Source organism: Siniperca chuatsi, linkage group LG15, assembly GCF_020085105.1.
Source record: "Siniperca chuatsi isolate FFG_IHB_CAS linkage group LG15, ASM2008510v1, whole genome shotgun sequence".
Taxonomy (NCBI): domain Eukaryota; kingdom Metazoa; phylum Chordata; class Actinopteri; order Centrarchiformes; family Sinipercidae; genus Siniperca; species Siniperca chuatsi.
In genome coordinates this window covers 17,599,572-17,626,409 of record NC_058056.1, presented here as the reverse complement: position 1 = coordinate 17,626,409, position 26,838 = coordinate 17,599,572, and the positions used below count along the sequence as shown (strand labels likewise).

At 40.0% G+C, this 26,838-nt stretch overlaps 3 protein-coding genes across 6 annotated transcripts in view; 1 reads left to right on the top strand and 2 right to left on the bottom strand.

Moving 5' to 3' along the window:
* luzp1 (leucine zipper protein 1) overlaps positions 1-3,566 on the bottom strand; it is a 54,380-nt gene extending 50,814 nt beyond the window's left edge. For both annotated transcript variants that reach the window (XM_044166580.1, XM_044166579.1), the window contains exon 1: positions 3,190-3,566. The gene's annotated coding sequence lies outside the window, so the exon portion shown is untranslated. The remainder of the gene's footprint in view (positions 1-3,189) is intronic.
* Positions 3,567-11,423: 7,857 nt separating this feature from the next.
* Positions 11,424-13,700, top strand: ptafr (platelet-activating factor receptor). Its single transcript, XM_044167133.1, has 2 exons — positions 11,424-11,544; positions 11,791-13,700. Exon 2 carries the CDS (start codon positions 11,797-11,799, stop codon positions 12,979-12,981), a length of 1,185 nt encoding a protein of 394 aa, XP_044023068.1. The 5' UTR covers positions 11,424-11,544; positions 11,791-11,796; the 3' UTR covers positions 12,982-13,700.
* LOC122861989 overlaps positions 13,698-26,838 on the bottom strand; it is a 98,674-nt gene continuing 85,533 nt past the window's right edge. For 2 of the 3 annotated variants that reach the window (XM_044167135.1, XM_044167136.1), the window contains 5 exons: positions 18,018-18,098; positions 15,916-16,194; positions 14,490-14,621; positions 14,363-14,390; positions 13,698-14,270 (listed from right to left, as the gene is read on the bottom strand). In XM_044167135.1, the coding sequence (XP_044023070.1) occupies positions 14,144-14,270; positions 14,363-14,390; positions 14,490-14,621; positions 15,916-16,194; positions 18,018-18,098 (647 nt within the window). In that variant the 3' untranslated portion in view covers positions 13,698-14,143. Of the gene's footprint in view, positions 14,271-14,362; positions 14,391-14,489; positions 14,622-15,915; positions 16,195-18,017; positions 18,099-18,184; positions 18,320-26,838 lie in introns of those variants that run through there. The other variant, XM_044167134.1, reaches the window with a different exon arrangement.

The window sequence follows — 26,838 nt, the reverse complement described above, 5'->3', positions numbered from 1 at the left end:
TCACTACTTTGTGACATTTCATAGACAAAACAATTAATTACAGATTACAGATTAATTGATAATGAAAATAACTGTTAGTTGTTATATATTACATGGTTTGTTACCAGTATTAACACTGAAGGCAATATTCTGTAAGTGAGCTAATGTTTAACATTGGCTAACTGTCTGTGTGTGTGTGTTTTTTTCTTGTGGATATTGACAATACAGATTGTTGATTGAAATAATACTGAACTATTTCTCAACATACATTTTCATCCAACTAAGCAATAACAATATCCATTCTTATTTGCATGCATTTGCAACAAATGACGTCCATGTACTGTAATTCCACACTGATGCGAAGGTACTTCACTAACAGCAGGGGCTCTGTGCATAAACCTTGATATGCGGAGTGGCAGTAATACTACCACCGACCGGCTGGGTTTGACATTCCCAGCGGTTTGATTCTACCAGGCAGAAAACCTCAATATTTTAATTTAATCCCCAGAGCAGTCATTTAGCCACTCTGTAATCCCCGGGTCCAGTGCTTAGTCTGATAATTACCCTTATTGGACACTCATAATGATTAGTTTTTGGTTTCACCCAAAGCAGTACAGGCAGTTTCATAGGGCGGTCACGGCGTTCTGTGGAGTGGAAAACCAATCATGCGTGGTATAGCCCAGGTCATAAAAGAAGAGCAAGGGGTATGATTATTACTTTGCATGGCAGGCGACAACTCCTGGAGAGGACATGGTGTAAACTCTGTCTTTGTGTAACTTTCACTTGTTGGCATCAAGATAACTTGAAAAATCAAAAAACAAGTGGTGGTGGTGGTGGCACTCCTACTGTGTCAACATTAACAGCTATCATTGCCCTGAGCAGTCATGTTCAGATACTGGGGTGAAAGTCAAAAGGGGGCATCCACTGGGAATGATCCTTCCTGAGAGCCAATGCAACCAAACCTAACATTGGAGCATAATTTCCCAAGACTGTAAATGCATGGATCAAGCAGTAATCAGGGACATTTTAGACAGATCACTCTTCACTTTACTGGTACTCTCATTTAATTTTCCCTTTGCATTTCTCCCAACATTTCCAAACTGACAGCATAAACTGCAGACATTCCCTCCACATGCGGTGTCATAATCCCCCCCAAAAATACCATAGGAAACCCTTTTCGCCCATCTACCACCATGACAAGCTGCCATGCAAGTGCCTGTGCGAAGTCCAGGAGGAAAGTGGGTTCACAGCAGCACACGCTTGTAGCTCAGCTGGTATAATCTACAGCTGGCTGAGAGAGCGAGCCTTACTGGAAAGTCATCAGTGATTTTTTTGCCTCCTTCATGTCTGAAACAGGTCAAGGCAGGTCCCCTCCATCTTCTTCCCTCCCTATGCTGCTCTTTACGAGCCCCACCTGGCAGATTAGTATTCCACCACTACAAGTACCTTTTCTGCTATTGACACAAACACTCCGCTATTATAGTTCGGGTGAGGCAGCACAGGGCACATACTGTTCAGACTATGAGCTCTGCCACAGTAGTTTCATACATGGCTGTGTAGCCTATGCAGCACAACGCATTCCACCTCATGTGAAGGGAAAGAAACAAGCACACATACTCAAACAGAACAAACATGTCATGCTACACTCTTTGTTGATTTAAAATGTCATCCGAGTAGGGCTGCAACTATTATTATTTTAGTTATTGTTTGGTGTGTCAACTTCAATTAATTTAGTCTATAACATGGCAGAAAATTGTGAAAAATGGACATAAGTTTCCCAAAGCTGTAGGTGGCATCTTCAAATTGCTTGTTTTGTCCGATAAACAGTCCAAAAAAACCCCAAATATTCATGAAACGGTCACGTAAACAGAGAAAAGCAACAAATCCTCACATTTGAGAGGCTGGAACCAGACGATATTTGGCATTTTTAAACAATTAAAATTAACTATTGTGTTGGCGATAAATTTTCTGTCTATCGATTACTAATTTTAAACACTAGTTTTCAGACGAACTTTCAGCACTAGATTGAAGGCTAATTCATTTTTTTTTGTGTGGTTGCATTGAGGTTGTCCACCATCCAAAACCTGACCCCTGTGCACAATTAATTTTTCATTACAGGTCCAGAATCCCAAAATGGCTTAATTAACAGTGAACTCATTCAACAGATTAAAAGGCCTAAATACAGGTGGTGTTCAATTTCCCTTTATAATGTAAAATCACTATATGTATGTCCTCTACTAGTCTATTCCTAGGTGGGTGCAATGTCCTTGTGACTTTTGTGCACAGTAGTGATTTTATAGTGTGATTAGGCCAACCCCAAAATATATTTAGGCCAGTCAATATCCTGTACTGCGTATGCCGCCTTACATGAACAACTGCAGTAGCTAGAAGTTATATCTACCACATATCACACAGTATCTCCTTTCTGTAAACACACTCTATAAAGTGTAGGACATATACTGAAACATTTGTGTGTATGGGTAAACACAACTTTCATGCTTCCCTGTATCCTTAAGGAAAAGAGGGCCAAATCTCTGCATCTGGTACAAAGTGTCTTGATATGCTAACTCATGTGGCTGGTACTGAATGTCAACAAATGAAACTGAAACATTTTGACTTCATTCATAAAAATACCATAAAATCCCTAACGACTTCAGAAACAGGAATTATAGTTACAGTGATTAGCCAAGTTACATTTTGAAACAGCGCACAAGATAATATCCTTAACCAGTGGCCAAAACAGACTACATGAATGTCAGGAGAATTGTACGGGTAGCAAACACTTGTTTTAAGGTTTTCATGACCCCCATGTTCTGAACTAGGCTATAGCTTGTTATGCAGTAGCCTATATGAAAAAGCCCGACGTTATTAAGTGCGTAGACACGAGCGAATCGCAAATATGTAACAAATATGCCGCCAAATATGTGAAACACTGTAAAAACTGCGACGTGTTAACACAGTACGATGTACATGGTCTATGCAACGCTACAGTTTAACCACCTGAGGTTTTCGCCGCAGTCCTGGATGCTTCATTTTGGCTACAAAAGGAGCAGAGGAGGAGGAGGACTGAAAAACTTGCCGCAGTTCAGACTTCTGCAGTCCCGACTAACTGGGTCCAACTCAGGAAGCCGCTGTCTGAACCCCCAAACCATGTTCCCATGTTCCCTATCCAACCCAAAACAGGCTAAAAAATAAAGACTCCAACTTTACCTTAGCTGGTCCACCGCCGGGTCAGAAAAACGCGACGGTAAATCCACAACTTCACACGGTTTGAGTTCATGCGAACGGTAGGACTCACTGCTGCTGACACGCCGAGGACAAGTTCATCCACATCCACATATTTTCAGATACAACCAGAGAGTTGGAGGCGACAGGAGGAGGGGGGGGCTGCGTTTTTGGTTTCTCCCTTTCCCTAAATCACATTCGTCGGTCCTTTCCTCTCGGATATTCCCCTCCCTGGCCCGTCTGAGATCAAACCATCACATTCCACCGCGTCCTTAACAATGAAAAAAGGTGGGTTTTCCTTTTCTGCTGCCGGAGGACCCACCCCTCGGGATGACTCTGCCCGGTCTGACCGCAAAGAGAACGCCCTTCCCGGCTGCGAGGTCCCGCCTCTCTCCCCCACACAACATGTGGGAAGGAATGAATCCAAGCTGATGTTGCGTGTGGATAGTAGAGTATCTTAATATACTCAGAGTTAATGCATCTCTCTCTCTCTCTCTCTCTCTCTCTCTCTCTCACACACACACACACACAATTATATATTTTTGAATTGAACAGCATATGGTCAGTATACAATTACTGATACACTATGAGCCTCCACAGCAATGTTATAGCACTATAGAAATACCATTGGGATACAAAATGCCAGTAACAACAAACATACTTTAAGCTTCCCATTGTGTATCACAGTTTAAGTCCCTATTGCAATATTAAAAAGTAGTTATACAGGAATTAAGTACCAAAAGTATCATAAAGTCCCTATAAACTCAATGAGTAACACCTGCAGCAATGTTACCAGCGTCTTAAAGTAAGCAAAAGGGGTGAAAAATACAGATAAGATGACTATAAATGTATTTTCCAGCAGCACAGACATATTATAAATCCCCATTGTATTGTTAGAAAGCTTTTTGTTTGGTTTGTGTGCACTGTAATGCCCATAAAACATCCAGGAACTGCAAACTGACCGCCACACAAATGCTGATTATTCTGCATGTGGTTATAAATGTGCAAATACCACAATTACAGTTATGCAACTTTATGGTGTCAGGTTGAGAAATGCAAGTGGCATTGCTGTGTTGAATGTTCTGTGTGGAATTCAAGGCAAGGGTTCTCCAAGTTTTTCATTAAGAAGCAGCCTAAAATGTATACAGCTGAGACCTTGGGCCCCTGTTTGCATCCTAAAGAACCTCAGGTTCTCTGGATTTGGTAAATGTGACTTGATATGGACTAAATGTTATACTAAAGGTAGTTAAACCTCTGATGTTGTCAATAATCACCATGTAAAGCAGCTTTGTACCTTGGTTGATATTGTTTTGTCCTATTGTTTTTATGTGTCTGTGTATGTAAATTCTTTACTGTTTTTTAATATTTTATATACTTTGTAAAATGTATTTACTTTACGTAAAATGTAATGACATGTCATGACCCTCTTGAAAATTATATATAAACCTCTTTGAACCCTTTAAAAGACCCTTGATGGTCCTCTGACCCCACTTTAGGAAAGTTTGTTTTAGGGTATGTGGAAAACCAAATACATTAGGCTAAATAGTGACAATATAGTCACTTCATCATATCTAACTTTTCCTCTCAGTCTGCGGCTCTGTGATGGTGGATAATGTTGGAGAGTTGCTGCGTCGTTCAGCAGCTTGAACCAGGCCACGACATAATATTGTTTTCTGCCCATGAGTACAGCTCAGACTGCCTGACCTTCAAGACAGACACATGGATCAATCTGTGCTGTCACTCAGTGCAACCTCACTGCTATCACTGTACCTGGGTATGAAATACTCCCTGGTTTTAACTGGTGCTACTGAGTGTGCTAACTTCAAGTGCACTGCAGTCATACAGCATAACAGCTGTAACAGAATCTTATTGTTTTCTCTATGTATTGCAGCATGATTATGGTGTGGGAGTAAATTCTTCATTGTGGGTTCATTGTCTTTCAGTTATGTAACTGTGGGAATGATTTCAGTAAGATGATAACATACCTCCTAATTCCTATGAATGTGATTGGCAGCCAGCTAACCAGGTGAATTCCTGCCCACGCAGACACACACACACACTATCACACAGTGAAGTGTTTGTTTTTGTATCTCTTGAACAGTTTATGCTGATTCTTGTGAAACGCTGCTTTATCAGCAGCAGAGGAGGACACAGACACTGCCGTCATTTTAGGACACTGTTGTATTCTCAAAAACTAAATCTATCCTGTCTTGCTATTCAAAAGTAACTGCAGCAGCACATTGTTGCTCTCTGTGAAAGGGAAAAAAATACAGTTATTGGGTGTCAAAAGCCTCGCGTTCATCAGTGACCTTGACCGTGTCTTGTGTGGCGTGTAATTAAAACAGTCCTTCGTGGAGATTCCCACAGTCAAGCCTTTGTTTCCCCTCCTCCCTCATAAAAGGCCATACCACTCTAATCATATCATTTGATATAATGGGCTAGGCGAGGTATAAATAATGTTACGGTGTTGCTCTCTCCAGGTGGGGAAAAGGCCAAAGATACCAAGCAATCAAAGAGAAATTAAATCCTGGCTGCTGCAAGCTAAAGGCATAACCAGGCATGCCCAGACACCTGAACACCAAAGCAGGAAAGGCAAATGCAGGTGTTTGTGAATATGAATGTGTGTGCATACATATTTCTGTAAAAACAATATGTCTGTCTGTATATTTCTTATGTTAATGTGTCTTAAAAGATAAACGCACAGTGTGAGAGAGAAGCATAGTTTTAGGAGCCATAGAATATGGGCTCATCCCTCAGTTTCCAGAGCTACTGGTCTGCTCTAGACATTAAAGCAACTCTTGATCTATGAAGATCAAGAGTTGCTTCCATCCATCAGGGCAATAGAAACGGTGAGATGACATATAAGTAAAGACAGCCATGGAAAATGCCTCTTTTTTTATGGGGATGTGTATCAGTCATGTTTCATCTGTCTTGAGAGGGTTGGCTCATGCACAGGCAAGTTTCTGTCATTTTGGGAATTTGCCTTAATACATCAAATTATATAAATGCAAATGCATAATTCAGACTGCAATCTAATGCATAAGGACAGGGCTTGCAGGGAATGTAATCTCCTACAGCACATACTGTAACACACACAGGCAAGCTGATTCAGGAAGAGCAGTGTTCAAGCCAACATCCTTCCTAATCACAAGCATCCTTCACCACCCAGCAACATTAACTTGTTTGTTCCTATAAGAATTTGTGGATGAACAGCTCAATTCATAATCAAATTATCTCACTGATTGTGTTTCAAAAGGAATCCCGTGCTATTTTGCTGTTGTGTATTTCACATTGGAGGTATTTTATCTTATCAGGAGCGACTTGCGGTGGCTGCAACAGCAGACTAATCTCTAATAATCCTGTGTAGATCACCAAAATTACTAGCAGCCAACAGTGCAGAGTGCAAAGATCAGGTCAATAATCACCTGACAATATTCGTTTGAGGTTAGGGTTAGACTACAAAATGAGCATGTAAGAAATAAAATAAGACCAGAGTAGGAGGATTTAATGCCACAATGTGGCTTATACCGGAGCATTCCAACTTTATGTCCTTTTTACAGTGCGGATAAGGATTAATGTGCTTAATTCGCTGTCCTCTCAGAGTTGGTTATGACCAGTGTTTAAGCAGATGTAACCCTGATGGATCAAAATGTGGGGCAGCTTGTCATGGAGGGAAACATGCACTTATCCGATGCCATCAAGCACTGACAACATTGTGTAAACTAACATCAGTGTAGTGTGGCGTGCAGATGCTATGTTTGAAGGGACCCTTTTTGAAGCCTCACTTGTACAGTACTGTCATGGGAATCTAAATCGCGTAAATTCATGACAGTATCACTAATGGGTGATTTCCAACAGCTCTTACTGAGTTTTGATATTTGAGGTTTTTATTCTTCATTTGGAAATGCACATAATGTGCCATGAGAGGGAGAGAGCTCCAAATCCTTTGATAGGAACAAAAAAATCTTGTCTTACTATCAGGTCCTATATTATCTTGAAGTACAGATGCCTCAGCCTGTCTAGCTCACCCTCCCATGGCCCTCTCTTTCTCACTGCAGGGGGACATTCCTCAATCCTCAGCCTCTGGCATGCAGTAAATCTGCCTGAGAGAGACCTATGCTCTCTGGTCTGCCAAGACCCCTCTGCCAAGCAAGATGTGCAGCTAAACACTACCTATTTATCAATTCTCAGCCTTATACTTTCTCTCTGTGCTTCAAAAGTGGCCTGAGCGCACAACTGTAAAATATCCTACAAGGGCGTTTCATGTCTGCCAGAGGCAAAGTGCCACGGAGCAAGGTGGGGTGAAGGAGCAACTGTGAAAAAGTGTTAATGGGACAAGAAGAGCTCCACACAGGCAGCTCCCTCCCTTCCTGCCTCCCTGAGGAATGCATGACTCTGACTTCTGACTATATAGCTCTTCCAGAGCGATAGCTAGCTATCCCATCAAAAAAAAAGCACAAAAAAAAAAAGCTATTGAGGTCCTGGCAGCATTCCCTCTCTGTGTCTCTGCACACCTGGACTGAAAGTACAACCACTCCTTGGGAAGAAGGATTCCATGACCTGTGCAGCAGTGCAGAACATTAGGGATCACCTGCATGAATCTGTATCTGATTATTTTCCATTTTTTTCTGGGCCGTTTAGAGGCCGTAAAAAGGGGTATATTTGAGAAAAAGCATCAAGCAGCATGCAGGCAGGAGACAGAGGCAGGTGTACAGCCTATGGAAGAATTTGTGAAGCGTATCACAACTGCCAGTGCAACATGGGATGATATATTTGAATCCAAAAGGTACTTAACATTACACTGTAAAGCATTGCAAGCTGGTTCAATTTAAAAACTTTGGTTTCCCTTGAAAATGTGAGTTAACTGAACTAGTAAGCTGGTTCATGAGTTGTGAAAGTGTAATTTGAGCTGAGTTAAGTTCAGTGAACTTGGGCAAACAAGTTCAGTTAACCTAAGATATTAAAATCAATAAAAGGTTTTCTGCCTGTAACTTTACTATTTTGGTTCAGTCTCACCGCTCTCAGAGCATCGTTTTTGGCCACAGCTGTTTTCAGTGTAAAAGCTCTTAAAACAAACTGCACGCTACCTGCCCAGCACCAAACACGAGACAGACAACGTTAGCGACTAGCTGGTGAACATAGTGGAGCATTTAGCAGCTGAAGAGCCAGAGTTGGTGGAGAACAAAAATAGAGTTAAAGTGAATACTGGACTTTTATTTATCAGGTGGCCAGAAACACAACTCCAAATGAAAGCTAATGTTGCTCCGTAACTGCTGGATGAAAAACTATCTTTTAACAAGTTCACTATATTAACTTAAAAAGTGATAATATTTCGTGTTTACAGCTTCTTTCCACTGTTCCAAAATTACTAAAATATCAGTTATTGTTTAGTCACACCAACAACCATTACAGTCAAATTTGCTTACCAGTTTTTTTTATCAGTTTGAGGAGCTAGTTCTTCTTTTTTCACACGGACCTTATGGCTGTCTCTGCTCCTGCAGAAGACAATTTTGTACCAGAGTCACTGCACACAGCTGCTCCAGGTAACTCTGTTCATTTAAAAGTCTAGGGTGGTTAGGGACTGTACTAATCTTCATCATGGTTCACATTGTTTTCATTGACAACCATGACTTAGCTTAAAGATTGATACCGCTCTCATGTCTGTACGGTAAATATGAAGCTACAGTCAGGAGCCTGTTAGCTTAGCTTAACATAAAGTCTGAAAACTGGGGAAACAGCTACCCTGACCGATTCTGTTACCTTTTGACATAGTCAGACTAGCTGTTTCCCCTTGTTACCGTACAGGTGTGACAGTGGTATCAATCTTCTCATTGAACTCTCCGCAAGAGAGTAAATAAGCATATATACTGAAATGCTGAACTATGCCTTTAATATGTATTAAAAGACACAGCAAGGTTCTATGTTTTGTTGAACCACAAGAAAGAATGGTCTCTGCAGAGTTTTAACCCTCAAACAAAGCGTACTGGGAAGTATGCACTAATTGTGTTTTGAACACTCAGCAGTACAGTCATTCAACTCATCATTTCAAGTCACATGACTTCAAGTCAGAATAACTAATAAAGTTTTTGAGTAGAATAAACATATGTATTTACATTAAGTTAATGATAAAAGAACAATTACACATATCCAATAATGAACTTTGAACCAAACCGCATCTCACATTAGCTGCTCTGCATTTCATGACCAAGACAAATCTCACTCACTTGCTGTGGAATCTCTTGAATCCACACCCAAACCACGATCAACAAGAACAAGATTTTTTACAGTGTACGCCTGTATACCCAGCAATGGCACAGCACGTCTGGCAGTCATGCAGGGCACAACCACCAAAAATCTCTGCTCTCTTGTTCCACCGCCAAGCCATAATAACAGCAATAAGGTTGGGGAGGCTCGTTAACCTTAATCTAGGAATTACACTGTGGCACCAGGGAGAGGAGGACGTGTTGTGTTGTGTGCTTGTACATTGGAGCTGAAATTAAACATTTACCACAGAGGGGGGCCGGTGCTACTTTGAACTACACAGAGAGTGAAAGTGGTGGTTCATGCAGGAGCCTCACCTGGGCTAAAATCACTCCACCACTGTACACTGTTTGAAGCAGTAGAATTTCTTTGCTCTTTTTATTAGCCTCTTCCTCTCCCGTGTGGTTAAAATGCATTACTGCACACTTGCCTCAGCTTCTGATGAGCCAGAATAACAACCAGTTTATTGTGACACTGTTTTATATAGGTTTATGGAACCACACAGGAAATCTATAGGTTAAAGCTAGCTAAGTATATTTTATTTGTAAGTACCTATCAAGCTGGGGAGTAGACTTTTCCTCATCCTGCAGCTGTACCTGGAGAAAAATCATAAAAGTATTTTCTTTTGTAGTCTGATTTGTGGTCTTGTGGCATCTGTGCCAATCATCATATAATATTAATAATGAAGACACCCATGGTAATAAATGACATTAAAATAGCCTCCTTTTGCATATACTGTCGCTGTATTACGGTATATTGCAACACATTGCCTCGTAGTAATGTTCATTTGGAAAATCCTTGTTAGTGCTAGCTTTAGTTGGAAATTTCAGTCTCTTATCTCATCCTGCTTTCCTTCTAATGTGGCACTTCATGATCTTAGGCTCGCTATGTAATTTGTCATTTTTTATTTACCTGTAAGCAAGTTGGCAGTTTTGTAAATGATGTAATGTTCATACCGAATGTTCTGCAGTGTAGGTGACAGAGACGGAGGAACAAATAGCTGTTGGAGGCAAAAAAGAGTTGTTCATCTTTTTCAGAGCAGGGGCCAGCCAATAAGTGAATCATTACTGAAATATCTAACATCAAGATCTTATACTATACAGTGTTTCATCCTTGCACACACAAGCATGTGTGTTTATGTGTGTGCATATGATTTTATAATGTACCAACATCAGGAGGAGGCATGGGGACAATACAGTGGGTACCGGGGTATCTGTGCCTGTCCCTGATGTGATATATAAAGAACGATTAAGGCATACTAATGACATTAAATTAAACAAATCTTTATTTAGCCTAGGTGATTAATTGTTATCATTTGGACTAATAGCCCCAATCATGACTCACTTTGGAGATAGAAACTTGTTTAATCAGATGTCTGACAGCCTGTAAATGAATCAGAGGTGTTGATCCTATTTTTAATGAAGGAGTTTAAAAGAAAATAAAACTTGAGTGACTACTCATAAAGTTTCGACAGACTTCTTGGCTCCAACTATGGGGCAAATTGTTTATCTGTAAAATACTTGCTAATAATTGCTTCAGGTGTAATAAATTGAAGTCTGTTATTTCCCACTGCTTTCCTTCCAATGTAGCCAGAACAGGTTAGCTTTGTAATTTGATATTTACCGGAAAGCATGTTGGGGGTTTTGTAAATTGTGTAATGTTCATGCAAATTACACTCTTTAAAGAGGGAGAAATCAGAGGGAGAAAGAGCTGAGGGTTCTTTAGAAACCTAGTTTCAGAGAAGCAGCCAGTCAACAGGTGAATTATCACTGAAATATCTATATATATAATTCAAGTTCTTATATACTTTATATCCATTATTTTCTGTTAAAGTTGGAAGTAGTTGTGAATTGACAAATGCGAATATTGTGAATTTGATTAAAAGGAACAACAAGTGAAGATGTGGTGGTGGATACGCGTGTTGCAGCATTGGGGGTTTTCCTAATATGACTGAAAGAATTTCACACTACAAAGACACACAAACACGCCCATTAAGTCAGTTTAACACTTACTTCATAGCTACTGAGGCATTCATAGCGTTCACACCCTGAGACATATCAGAAGAGAGGAAGCAGTGTGGTAAGTTTTCTTTAAAAAAAGTACAACATATCAAGGCAGGTAGATCAAATCAACTGTTGTATTAGACTGTATTAGTTTTAGCTAGGTGTACCTAATAAATTGGCAAATGAATGTACTTCTTTTGAGAGAACCACCAGAATGCTTTATGTTGTGATAGGACATTACACTGATGTTGATAAGATGGTGCAGTCCCTCATTCGTCCAGGAGTGTCTACGACTGATGTTGATAGGTTTTGTCTCCAACAGACAGAAATGCAGGCATCAACTACAGAGCAAGTTGCTGTAACAGGAACCTCTGGTCTGGGTTCTGAAGCCCGTAATGACTCAACCTTCCTGGACTCCGAGTTTCGTTATGTCCTCTTCCCAGTTGTCTATGGTATCATCTTCATCCTGGGCCTCTTTGCTAACCTCTACGTACTGTTCGTCCTGCGCTGCCTCCGTGAAGCCAAGGCCATGGGCGAAATCCGTATCTACATGACTAACTTGACCATCGCTGATCTCCTTTTTGTGTGTGCCCTTCCCTTTTGGATTGGCTATTACAGTCGCCATGGTAACTGGGCCTACACCGATTTCATGTGCCGGCTGACTGGCTCATTGTTCTTCATCAACACCTACTGCTCCATCCTCTTCCTCGGAGCCATCAGCGTCAACCGATTCTGGGCAGTCACCCGACCTCTGGATGCGGCCTCTTCAGACCACAGGCGTCGTGGGATCATTGTGTGCGTTGTCATCTGGGCGTTGACCATGTCAATGGCTATTCCATTTCTGGCATTTCCAGGGACCAACACTGACGAGAACAACATCACTCGCTGTTTCGAGGGGTACCAGAATCAAACTGATCTGCAGAAGAAAACTGTGGCTGGCACTCATTTTACAATAATTGGAATGTTTTTTCTTGTCTTTTTTCTTGTCGTGGTGTGTAATTTCCTCATTGCTCGAGCGTTACTTTCTCAAAGTCCTCAGTCTCACTCAGAATTCAGGTCTGCAACAATTATATCTAGAAAGTCCAACAGGACCATGCCCTCCTCAACTAAAAGGCCCAGGGGGGTGAAACGGAGAGCTCTGCAGATGTTGTTGGCAGTAGTGGGAGTGTTTGTTCTGTGTTTCCTGCCCCACCATGTAATACAAGGCCCCTGGACACTGGCGGTGTTGCAGATCAAAGAGGGCTGGGGCCACGTAGAGTGGGACCAGAAGACACTTCAGGTGCTCAATGACGCACATCAGATCACCTTGGTTCTTATGGGCCTCAACTGCATTTTGGATCCTGTAGTTTATTGTTTCGCCACAAGGAAGTTTAGAAGGTTTATCATGGCCCATGTTAAAAAGTTAGGAAAGGGAGACGGGTGCTCACAGACGCTCACCTCACAGATCTCCATGGACAGCAGGAATCAGAGCCAGAGACTCCAGAGTGAGCACCAAGAGCCCGAAATGGACTGATTTAAATGTATAATATTTGTATAAAAATGTAGTTAACTGTTGTGTGTGAAAGAATTCTCTTATGTTGCCACTGAAAAAAGATCACATAACATTCAGTATTTTGTCTATGTAATTTAGTGTTGGTGACATCACACCCTCAGAATCTTTTTTAAGACACTTTAATGCTGTCTCATACATGTCTTGACATTTGATCCCCACAAACTGCAGGAACTGCGGTCTGAATTGCACCAGTCCTTCTTCTTTTCCTGTGTGAAGTTCAAGCTGAAAAGCAGACGTTTTGCCTGACCATATATTTTTTAGTTTTTAAGAGAACTTCTCAAAAGATTACACACACTCTTCAAATTAGTAGGCATCCTCGCCATTGCTAACATTACATCAGTAAAATATGTGATGATGAGATTGTTAACTCCCATCAGATAAGTTAGAAGTTATTTTTAGCTTTGCCTGGACAAGTTATATCTGGTATTGTGAACACAGGGAACAGAAGTAATAATGCTTGAGCTATGTTTCCCCTCTGGCATCCAGGACTGTGACACATGTCTCATTGTAGAAAATCCCATGATTCACTGTGACAAAGAAAGCCAGTGCTTATTATTATTCAGCTATCTGCTGTATATGTACTATACTATATTTTTTATATACTGCGAGCTTACTTGCTGTTATTAAGGGGAACAGCTTTTGTTATCTTGTATTGTAATAAAATGTATTACTCCATATAACCTCTGGAAATTCAAATTTTATTTGTGTTTAATTTGCTGTCTCATGATGATTAAAGTAAATTAAAAAGTCTGTTTCTGACATATAAACAAGCAGGGAGACATCTACCTATCAACAGTACATGCGATTTGAGACATTATTAACATTTGCAAACACAGAGAAACAGTCTCTTACTGTTTGGTGGGAACAAAACAGCTAGAACTACAGATCTGTTAGTTATTCAGATTGTGTTACATGACTTGTGAAATTAGATTAAATCAAACAAAGTACATACTTTGAAGTCATCCACACACTGAGAAACTATATGGCAAACCTCATCTATCAGGTTAAAGGTAAAGCTGAGCTCTATATGCAGATATTACCTAACTTTATCTGCTGCTGAACAAAATGCTTGTTTTGTCATTTGTCCTCTTTCTATTGCACATCTCCACCTTCCCACGGATGTTCATGACAGACCAGAGTACACATTGTCGTCTTTCATATTGGTGGGGTCAAGATCAGTGTAGACTTGGTTGGTGCTTGTGTAATTCATGTACACATCTCCGTCACTGTCACTCTGTGGCAAACCTTCCCTGGTGTGAAGAAAAAATGTGATCAGATTCAGCTGGTTTACAGCATGTGAACAAACTGCAAACAGAATCATTTTTGTCCTGTAGAGACTTACTTTGGTGACTTTTGAGGTCCAGGAAAACCTTTAAGAAAACCCATATAAAAACCAAGACATTAAAGTGATCCACAGAACATTTGCTTAAAATTTGACACAACACGAAATGCTCTATGGTGTTCTTTACCTTTAGCTGCAGTGTTGGAGGTGGTCAATGTGTCACCAAGTCTGTGCCAGCCCAGCCAAAAAAGAATAGCAAGATTGATGATCAAGGCCAGGAGAGAGAGGACAAAGGCAGCTATTCCTAAATTCTCACCAACTTTTGTAAGCCGGGGAAACAGCACAGAATTGCAGGAGAAGGGCTTTAGTTGAAGGTCAAAGCAAAATGATGAACAAGAATGACATCCTATCTTTGTGTATGACAAACACAAACTTTGTGTTAGTTAATTGTTCAAATATTGGACGATGCAGATTTTTCCTAGTTTTTTTAGGTTGACATTTTTGGTTCATTTAATTTGGTTCAGATTTCCATTTGTGTTTAGAGCTAATGAGCAAATGTTAGCATGCTAACGCACTAAACTGAGATGCTGACCAAAGTAAACATCATATAAAGCTACAAGTGGGAGATTTTTCAGTGTCTGTGCAGACGTTGGCTGAAAACGTAACAAGAAATTTCAGTATAGAAATACAAAAGATATGTTTGAGGTAATGTAGAAACAGTGTAGCCATTGCATTATTTGTCCACCAGAGGGCAATGACAAGTTTAATTTTCAAATGTAAAATTTTCCACTCAGTAGCTACATATCTTGGTCACAATACTTTACCAACCAAATTTAAACCTGCAATAACTAATTATTTAGCCACTTGAGAGCAGTGGAAACACTCTGTAAACACTGGTATATTTTCACCTTTTAAGTTTACATAGTGGACTTGTTAGCAAACATTTGCCTATCTACACATTCAGCAGATACGGAGCATTTGGAGTTGTGTTTCTGGCCACCTGATGTAAGTCCAATATTTACTCTCCATCTAGATCTGTTTTTTGGTCTCTACCAACTCGAAACAATGCCATGAGATCAGTGAGATGGAACCAAAACACCAAAGTTGTGGTCTGGACAGATACACAATGAGACGAAAGATGCAATAAAGAGCTGAGGGGAACTGCAGAATCAAGTGATAGTTGTCTGTGGGATTGTCATTACAAGCTTCCCCCTTTCACATACAAGCAGTCACGTGATCCATTGTTAATATGAAACAACCTAAACAAAAAAGTTCATGTCATGTCATGTGTTTATGTGAAAACATAAAGTGTCAAGACTGGTATCAAACTCAAAATCCAGTATAACTATAGTTTTTTTCCCCCATTGGTCTTCCTACTTACTGTAATATGTTGTATATAAGTTTTGGCCCTAAATTATGCCAAAACTTGTTCAGGTAATTGTCTGCAATCCATTGTGTAAGCAGTTCCAATGTGATAATGACGTCATCATTAGTGTCCAGACCAATGATGAGTCCATTGTCAGTCATTAGCATTAAAAAATGAATATTGCAGACCTATAATGATTCTCCCTCATTTAATTCAGATATGCAGCAAATCAAAACAGACTACCAACCTGTTGCACCCATGGAGATGATATAGACTGCGTGGATAGGGCTCACGCTCTGCTGAAACTGGCTCTTAGCACAGCAGCGGTAATGCCCGCTCTGCTTTGGCTCAGTGAGGATCAGAGTCCTACCGCTGCCCACTTCTCGCCAGGTCTCATTTTTCCTGTGTTGCCAGGACCAAGTGACAGAGTCTGGCATGGTGAAAGCACTGCAATGCAGGTGGACGCTTTGACCTGCTGCAACGGGGTAACCTGGTGTGGCCTCCAGCTGCAGCGGAGATAGCTTTTCTGGGGATGAATGGAGAATGATGGATGGAGAGAGTATAGATGAAACTAAAGATAGACAGAACATATTGGTATTGCGTACAGTTTTAGCCATGCTAGCGGCATGGTTCAATGTCTGTTTGTTGGCCAGTTTATCCACCATTTTGGTCGTCTTAAATATCTCAGCAACTATTGGATGGATTGCCATGAAATTTTGTACACGTTCACAGTCCCCACTGAATGAATCTAATTACTTTGGTGATCCCCTGACTTTTTGTCTAGCACCACCATTAGGTTGACATTTTTGGTTTTTAGTGAAATTCCTATTTTTTTCCAAACCATTGGATGGATTGCCATTTAATTTGGTTCAGATTTCCATGGTGCCCAGAGGAAGAATCCTAGTTACTTTGGTGATCCTATGACTTTTCTTATAATGCCACCAGCGGGTCAAAGTTTTCGTTTACCCAGTAATCTACTAAATGGCCAGTTTATCCACCACTTTGGATCAGACTGAACTCAGCAACTATTAGATGGATTGCCATGACATTTTGTAGAGACATTCATATTCTCCAGAGGATGAGTCCTACATGACTTTGGTGATCCAATGACTTTTCCTCTAGTGCCCTCAGCAATTTGACATTTGTGGCTTTGAGTAAAATGTCCCGACAACTATGGGATGGATTGCCATAAAATTTACAGACATTCATGTCCCCTACAGGATAAATTGTAATCACTTTGGTGATCAGGTCAAAGTTTAGTTGCCCAATACTTTGGTTTATGACCTGCAATATTAATGACATTCCCATCAGCCTCATCTGTACTTTGTGTTTAGAGCTAATGAGCAAATGTTAGCATGCTAACACGCTAAACTGAGTTGCTGACCAAAGTAAACATCATATAAAGCTACAAGTGGGAGGAGCTATTTTGGGCACCCCTGATTCTGGAAGTAAAAGTCAATGTCACTTGACCCATAGTTGTAGCTCGTCTTCGACTTGGATCACCATGAAGCTCAACCAGTTAAATCATCATTACAAAAGATTAAGAACTCCATTGGAAAATAACTGGTTCTTTGATTAAAAGTCGAAGGTACAAATCTGTGTACATGAAAACTGAGGTAGACGTTAACTATGACTCCCAACGTGCATTTTGGCAATAAACATGCAATAGCAGAGCTTAAAATTCTCTTACGCGTGTCACTAACGGTGGGTGGAAGCTAAAGATTAGTGTTGAGAAAACTGAAAACACAATCTGCAGATTAAATCAATTCACTTTTAAATTCTGGGTCAACTTGGGGTGAATTCAAAAACTATGTGTGTGTATGTGTTTTGTCCTCAGCTGTAACAACAAAATGTTTTGAATTTGCAACTGCTCTGATTTGTGCCTCTGACTGGCCTCTTCTCCATGGCAACGTCTGGCTGAGGCTCATCGGTATTGTAGTATTTAGACCAGTTCGCCATGCCAAAATTACAGACAAAACATGATTTTTCAGAAACTAATTTGAAATAATTAAAACTGGTGGCCATAACATAAACCTATAGCATCACCAAGCGGGAGAGTCCTGTGTTTCTATGTTAAGTAACATTGAGAATATCGTTTAAAGACAAATATGAAATAGGAACACAGAGTGGGGAAAAATGCTTCGCACTTATATACCTACCATCAACATGTTAGTATTGTCATTGTGAGCATGTCAGCATGCTACCATTAGCATTTAGCTCAAAAAACCGCTGTGCAGAGAATAGTACAGCAGTGTACATCCACACAGAGCTGTCAGCATTGCTGTAGACTCTCAGTCTTGTTTTTAATAGTTTCATTTGAAATTACTAAAGAATCACATTCTGTATTACCTTCCCCAGCCACTGCAGTTGTAATAAATTCCTGGTAAGGAGTAATATATCCTAAAGGCCATTCTGCCATCTGCAATTTCACTGTAAGGACAACAAGAAGCACAAATAAATATAACAGTATATTTGAAATACTCTCTTTTTACATTCATTAATAAAAATGTCCTTACCTGTGGTCTCACACAATAAGAAGAGGAGAAAAAACCTAAGCAGCATGTTGTTTTGAGATGAACAAAAAGCAAATGCCACACTCACTTCAGGCAAACACGTACAATAATGAATCAAGGGCTATAATCAAAGCACAGGTGAGAATGGAGGAAGTATGATACTAGGAAACTGAAAGAAAGGGAAGATTCAAGTTCCTTTTTCCAAACACAACTGGACAGGAATAATTAACATCATTCCCTATTTTTTTTATACAAAGCAAGCAGCAATACAAAAAATACAAAGCAATACATGAAAACATAGAATCCTAACTAAACAAAACCAAATGATAATAAGAATAACACAAACACAAATGCACAAATTAGTATAAAGATAATCAGAATTAAACCTAATCTCACCCATGAAAGCCTTCAGTTTGTAAATTTAAATTCATCAATCAATTTATGACCTGCAGGAAAAACAGTTAACCAGACTCCACAGAACTTTTAATGGCTTTCTTAAATTTCAGAGCTGGTGGGCAAGTCTATCAGACTCTCAACACACTTAGTTTGGAACATTTCATATCTCCGACAGTGGTCACCTTCAGGCTCAGGCTGTGATGACAGCTAAGATTGTTGCTGTTAGACAGTTTGACACCATACCTCTCACCTGAGGCAAACTCTCACTGGCTGCGCAGACATTTAAGACCAATATATCAGTCTGTATGTGCAAAAGAAACCAACACACAGAGTGGATAAAATTATTTATAAAAATGTGTGTAATCTCATAATCTAATACAGTAGCTGCATCAAAAAGACTTGCTGAATAGTGATGGTTCAACTTTGTGTTTATTTTTTAAATTTAAGTTCCTCATTCATATTTTAGTTGTATTAAATTGCAATATATTGTTCGGTGTTCCTTCATCCACCTTCTGCACAACAAACAGTGGTCACAAAACACTCATATATACATATGACTACTCGTTTTCGTCACTTGTAAGGTTACTCCAAACCTTGTCCATAACCACTGTATGCTGAACCCAAACCTAAGCATTACCACAACATGTGTGTAGTTCTAACCATGATCATCTCCAAGCTTTAACATCAAAATAAATGTTGTCCCCACATGGGAGGTGGGTCACATTGTGTTCATGGAAACAGCCTCTGTACACACAATACAAGTGGGAACATGTTTTGGTATCTTGATTTAATTCCTGGGAACATCTCTTATCTCTATCTGTCTCTCTCAACATTCTTTCATGTTTGCTACTGAGAAAACAAAAAAAGACACTGTCAGATGGCCTAGTGGGCTGTAGAACTGCACTCTACCACACTAACTCATGGTGATAATCTATAATTATCTAGTTTTGGTACATGGCACAAACAAAGTTAGACCTTACAGTAATGTCCCTGAAATGGAGGAAGTGGTTTCTCTTGCATAATGAAACTGTTGCTTAAACAAACTGACAGCTGCTGTTTCTTACTGCTGAACAAAACCATGAGGAAACAGCCGCGATTGGGCAGGTCAAAAGCCAAAAGCCAAAAGCAAATCTGGCAAGAAAACACACTAATAACCTATTATAAACTATATGAATTGATATAATATATGATATAAATCATCTGATTCTGATAAATTACATCCCATGCTTGCCAACCCTTTTGATTTTTCTGCCCCTCTCCCTCCTGTTCTCCTGGAGGGATTTTTTCACATGATGAAATTTCAAGATCTGCTCATCCACTATATTTATTAGAAATAGTATCACTGCTGTTTGTGATTGTGTATTTTAAATTATGTACTTATTCCACACCTTTGTCAGTTGTCATTAGTCAGTTGTTGTTATAATAAAGATCATCTCTTCATTGCGATTAGAAAAGAGCAGAGGAGCAGAATTGCTTGTTGTTCTGGCCTGAACAGCCAGGCTACTGCTCGCAGGAGAAATGACCTAGCGTGACCTTCCGCTTTCTATGTGTAACACAAAGTAATGAAATACCTTTTCAAAACTGTGACTGAAGTAAATTCAGCAATACCACCATGAAAAAGTCTCAGTTACAAGTACAAATTCTGCATTCAAGCACTGAAGTATTATTAGCAAAAAGTGTCAAACTTGAAGTAGTATAAAATGGAAATGCTTGATTAAACTTATTCTAAATTGTAGTTTAGCACAGCTCTTCAGTAGATTCTAAGATTCTAGATTCTTCTACTGACATTTCTCTTTGTGTCAGGAGCAGCCTCACAGCCTTCTAATCGTTTAACACATTATCATTTCTTAATGGTGAGCAACAGGGATCCATGATACATCTTGCATTGAATTATGCTTGAACTCATCACGAGTCATGTTTTAGTTAACCTGTGCTACTAATACTTAAGCATGTGTATACATGTACTTGTATAAAGCGTTACCATCCAAAAGCAGAAATCATCTTTATTTTTCTGTGAGGTAAGGTCCAAGTTACAGTCATATCCAGTATTTAGTACTTAATTTAACCAAGGTCTGTAGTTTTAATCAATGATTTAACATTAAAATTAACATCAGAATTATAGTTACCCTGCACAAATAAAAAGACAGAAACAACAAGATGGTGCAAATATATTCTGATCATTCTTGCTGACATCATCTGCTCCACCTTTTCCTGAAATATGTTGGTCTGAGGTTATGTTAGATAGTATACCTAACATACCCTGCACCCTTTTGTGACTTCCTCTTGATGAAGTTGTGTACACCAGCAGGGGAGAGGAACCTCTCTTGCTCTCTGTCCTTGTGTGTGTGTGTGTGTGATGTGTGCATATGATGTGTGCAGACACCACTGTGTCCCTCCTGCTGATAGATGACAGTAGAATAAGGGGATGAGCATGTGTGCATATACATGTGTAATATTGTCCCACATGTTTATTTTGTTTATATTGACAAATGTGAATAACAATGTTGTCATGTTATATTTTATTGACTACCTCTATGAATATTGACTGTAATGATCTCTAGGGGGCAGTGTCCGCCTGGTGACTGAATTTAGTGTGAATCCGTGGACATGGTGGGGAAATGCGGAGAGGGAAAGTGAAGGAACTAAGCAGCTCTCACAGTCATTATTTGACAGTTTTCCTTTGATAAATAATTTCAAACAAAAACACATAAATCTATATTTCCTCAAAAAGTGTGTTAGAAAACCATCTACAATATCATCAAGCTATTTGTACTCTTCTGGGTGTACAAAGAGACAATAAAAATGAATTGGGGAAAGTTCTGTTACTCACTGGGGAGGGTTCATTTCATCAATCCAGCAGCACAGAAAAAACACACCATGTACATTTTCACTGGTACGTTAAACAAAATAAAGAAATTAATAACTATGAACTAACTGTGATTGGATTATGGACCCTGCAAAGAGCAGATGTTTAACATACTTACATACATAAAAAACCCCTGAGTGTGTTAAATTGAAAAAGGGTGCTTTTTTATAAATTATGATTTCAACTTTTCATTTGGGGGAAGAGAATTATTTCTTCTTTCAAAAGTTACACAGTCTCTTAAAACCTGCAATAACAGGTTTGTTTTGGCCACTTGGGGGCAGCGGAAACAAGGTGTGAACACAACATTGAAATATCACCTTTTAAGTTGATGTGAACTTGTTAGCAAACAGCTGCCTACTGTATTTACACATCCAGCAGTTATGGAGCAACATTATCATTCATTTGGAGTCGTTTCTGGCCACCTGATAAATGTGATGTAATATTCACTCACTTTTAACTCTGTTTTTGGTTTCTACAAACTCCCGAGGGAAATATCTAGCTCTTTAGCTGCTACATGCTGCTATAGGTTCACCACTTAGTCGAAAACTGCATCTGTGTGCCATCTGGTGCAGAGCAGGTAGCAGTAACAGTGAGTTTTTAGAGCTTTTTCGCTGAAAATGACGCCATGAGACTGGTGAGAATGAACCAAAACAGTAAAGTTGCGGGTCAGACAGTTAAACAATGAGCTGAAAAGCATAAAGCTCCGTAAAGCCGAGGAGAGCCGCAGATTCAGGTGATAGTTCTCGGGAGGTTCATCACTATGAGCACCTCGTTTCACGTTGTCATATTGTTTTCACATTGTCATTTGATAGGACCTACATTGTTATTATAAAAACATTCATTATAATAATAATAATAATCTTTATAGCTGCTTTAAATGTCAGAAAGACAGAGAGTGAGGCCACAAAACACACAGCAACAGTTACAAACAGATTGGGACCCTTTGAGATTACATATCAGGCGCCCCTGATGGTCTATTTCATCATATGAAAACTGGTGAAATTGTGAAAAGTACCAGCTTCATTCATTTGAAGGTGGATTCTCCATTTCTGTGTTCAAGTCTGTGTTTCTTGTCAATGAGTGCTTAAACTGAACACATGTCCAGTAATCAACCACTGGGTGGTGCTCAGTACTCATAGTTTCCAGCCCTTTCTATTTGTTAATGCATCAAAGCCTCAGAATGTACAGTAGCCCTAATTTCAGACTTTTTTTCTGTGATCCCCAACCATCAGTCTGCAGTCTTAGCTGCTTGATATGGGTGGCTATAGGTCATGTTCCTATTAACTGTATAACTAATGAGAAATCCATCAGGCAGGTATTCCAGTGCATTGTAAGACTGGAAATTGTCACTTAACAGCAGAACTATTGAGTGTATTTACATATGTATGACACAACAAGCATTTTGGTTTGGTTTTTAAATTTAAACAGTGTGATATTATTCAAATTTTAATCACAGCTTCTTTGTTTATAGATTATGTAAAAAATCCCTGTATTAGAAGACTGTTTTCTGGTTTATAGGTTTATTTCCATCAAATGAATTCATGCTTTTGTCCTACAGTGTCAGTGTGGCAGTCTCTGGCTCTGGGGTGTTTTTTAGTTCACACTTGAGTAGTTCCTCTTCTCTTCTGCTTTCACTTTTTCTGTGTTCTGAACATTAGCCCTATGGGGGGTTACAGTCACTTTGTTATGAGGAAAATACATTATTATGTTTTTGAGTAGAGAAAGGATGAGATTCAGTCAGAGATTTCCTCTTGGAGACAGTTGTTCTTGATGACCCAAATGAAATATGAAGGCATTGTATGTGTGTGTGTGTGTGTATGTGTGTGGGCAGAAAGACGAAGGAGTGCACTCATCCCCGCATAATTTTTTGATGGATAACTTTCCTCCCTCCTCTCGTCACGCGTGGTTGTCACTGTGATGACGAGTGGCTTCCTTCTGCTTTTTTGGCGGGCGGTGGGATGTGACAGTCGTACGGGCAGCTGCCAGCATGCGTCTCACTGCTCTTCCTCCTACAGACTCCCCCTCACTGCCTGTATCACCCCCCCCCAGTTCAAATGATAAACTCCTCACTTATTGCCCATTTTTTACCAGTTCTCTCCTCAAAGATCCACAACACAGCATCTTAAACTATGAATATCATTTCTTTCTCCCCCATCTCCCTCAGCTGACCTGTGTGGTGCTTCAGAAATAATAACAGCATTTAGAACAGCAACAGCAGTGACTAGAGCTATTACAACGCCATGCAACACAACAACAGAGGACAGACAGCACTCAACTCCAGATGGGCACTTCCTGTGCCAGGCAGGAAATGGCACTGAGCTCCCTTTACTTCATTTTAACAGAGAAGAGAGATGATCATCACTTCATCTTCGGCACATCCATCCCCCAACGGGTGAGCTGTGAATTCATTTCAGTCTTTTTGTTCTCCTTCTCTGCATGGATCCCACTCGGGTTGTTGTCATCATTGGTGAGAAATACTGGGCATTCAAACTCCAATATTTTGGCTCAGAGCCTTTCCTCTCCCTGCTGTGACGTCTCTTTGGGTGTAATAGAGATGATTCCATCGCGGCTGACCACACACAGATGTGCACAACTGCATCACATGTGAGCTCGTGTGCAGACAAACACACTTATTTAAATGCACATGTTTACAGCGCAAAAGCTCTTTTACAATCCTGACAAATTAGCTGTATTGCATGTTACTTTCATTAAAGGGACACTCCACCGATTTTACTCATGAAGGTCAGTTCACTCGTCATGTGGAGTACAATTCAGTTGTATGAGGCCTGTGTGTCTCTTTCTAAAGCCTGAAAAATAACCCTGATGATGTCTTCAGGGTTATTTTGAGTTCAGATTGAGTTTGGACAGTTTAAATTCTCAGCAGAAAACCTGTGTTACAAACCAAAAGCATGACGTAGGCATTTGGGAGGGTCTAATAAATGATGCTATGCATTATGGGAATTGTAGGCTCCAGCATTTTTGGATCTTTACCCATACTAGAAACTTAAATCTTTTCCTATTCGGCCTCTTTGACCATTCTTTTTTAAAATACAATTTAAAATCACTGAGTTAAAAATTGACCAGGTTTGGGTCAATATAGCACCAATGCAATACTGGGTTGACTTTACGTAGTACCAATTGGTTGTTTTGAACCAGTGTTAGTATTATTTTCTATATCACTGTTGGGTTATTGACCCAAACTAAAATGTGGTTATTTTGACTCTGTGTTAAACAAAAACTCAAGCTCAAGTTTTACCATAAAACTTTCACAAATTTATTGTTAGTTGTACAAAAACTATGTGCATATTACATTCAAAACATTATTAACAAACAGTAACAAATAGTGACATGAACATTTTGTAGATTGTAACAGTTTGCAACCATAGTATATTTAATTTGGGTAAGTAACCCAGCAGTAATATAAAATATAACAACCCCTTGTCTTGGGTGGTTTTGGGTTAATCCATGATTGCTTTGGTGCTCTATTGACACACATTAGGTCAATTTTGACCCAGTGATTTTTAGTGTGAACTTTTGTTAGTCCTCCATTTATAGAAGTGCAATACTATCCCATAAATCCTTTTTTTGGACATTTTTCCTTTATTAGATAGATCAGAGTATGATGCAAACAGGAAATGCTGGAGTAGAGTGAGAGGGCCCCTTCTTCTGTTTTCAATGTCTTTTTTCCGATAGCACTTGCCAAAATGGCAGTGTAAATATGTTGTATTAACCAGAACAGAGCCAAAATTCAAGTCAAGTCAATTTTAAAAACACACCAATTTCATGTGCATATGCATGTGTTTGTGCATTTGTATGCATGTACATATGTGTGTGCATGTGAGTATGCATGTGTGTGTGTGAGACTGCAGCATCCCTGTGCTGCGTGGTGCAGATGATGCGCTCAGTTCTGCTGTGTAGGCCCTGTGTTGAACAGATGTCGCGGACGCTGATACTGTCCCTACGCTGAGCGGGAACAAATTACAGGGCGATACACACACGAGAACACACAGACACACACACGCTACTAAATTTAACCTCCAGATTACAGATGGCCCCTATCAGAGGCCGCTGGCTGGATTTTGAAAATGTAAATACTGAGGGGGTAATCCAGCATAGGGCAGAGGGATTTATAACATGGGGCAGGACGGGGACCAGATGGTCGATGTGTATGTGAGTGTGCATGTTGGAGGGAATGTTAAGCATGCTGAGGGACTGACATTGGGATTATTTTAGTCTGTTTTTGATGTGCCACAGATGGAGCTGTAGTGTTTTGTTCTCCACACTAAATGCAGGTGGATAATAGCCGTCAACATGAAACATACCCGATTCCTTTTCACCTCCTCTTTGCCCACATTGCATCATGGCAGAGGGTTGTGAACTTCCATCATTAGTTAATGGAGGCCTGCGTTTAGAGTGACCTTGAGTAGCATGTGAGCAGTAAGCTGAGTACAAGAATGCAAGCATGAGTGCTTTGACTTTCAACCTCGATTTCCCTGTGGTGTATGGCAAGTGATATCAGACAGACAGGGAGAAAGAGAGAAAGAAAGAAACAAACTGAAAAAGAAAAAGGGGAAACAGTGTTGTCATATGAATGAGGCCTTGTTTAATTCTTTGACTTGCAGAGGTCACAAGCCAATCGAGCTGGCACGCTATGATACGGTGTGCCATCCTGGGGAACATTTTCTCCCACACATCATTTCACCTCCTCTCCTCCTTCCTCCCTACTCCCGTCTCATACATCCTTTTTGTCCTTGCCATAATTTCATCTCTTTGCACGTCATTAGCAAGCTGGCGCCTAATGAATTTCTTATCTCTCCGAATTCAGTGGCTGTTGTGATAACGTTTATTGTGTTCAGTTTTACTATTCCCCACATCGGAGGCAGGGGTGTGCGTGTGTGAAAGAGAGGGGAAAGAAACAGAAACAGTGAGATAGGCAAATGTTTAGACAGAAAGACAGAGGCAGAGACAAAGACAGTTTTCATCAGTGGTGGCATTTTGGTTTTGCATCATCCAATATTTAAGTTTAAAATGTGAACATCAAATGAAAGTATTAAAATGCGTGTGTGTGAGCTGTAGAAGTGGATGGCAGCACACTGGGAGGGAGAGACGTCAAGAGGAACAGGTGGCAGGAAAACACAAAGGAGTGGCTGAACCTTTTTGAAAAGAGAGAAAAGAGACCTTGAAAGCAAAAAAGAAAATAGGAGCCACGGATTGTAAACTGATACAGTGAAGGAGTGGAGAAGAAGATGCTTAGAGATGATTAAACAAGGAGAGAAAAAAGGATGGGAGGCAGAACGAAGGACAGAGCAGTGCAGATGGGAGTGTTCTGGTCTGTTACTAATGTTCCTCGGAAGAATTAAAGTCCAGGATGAGGTTAGCACACACACACACACCG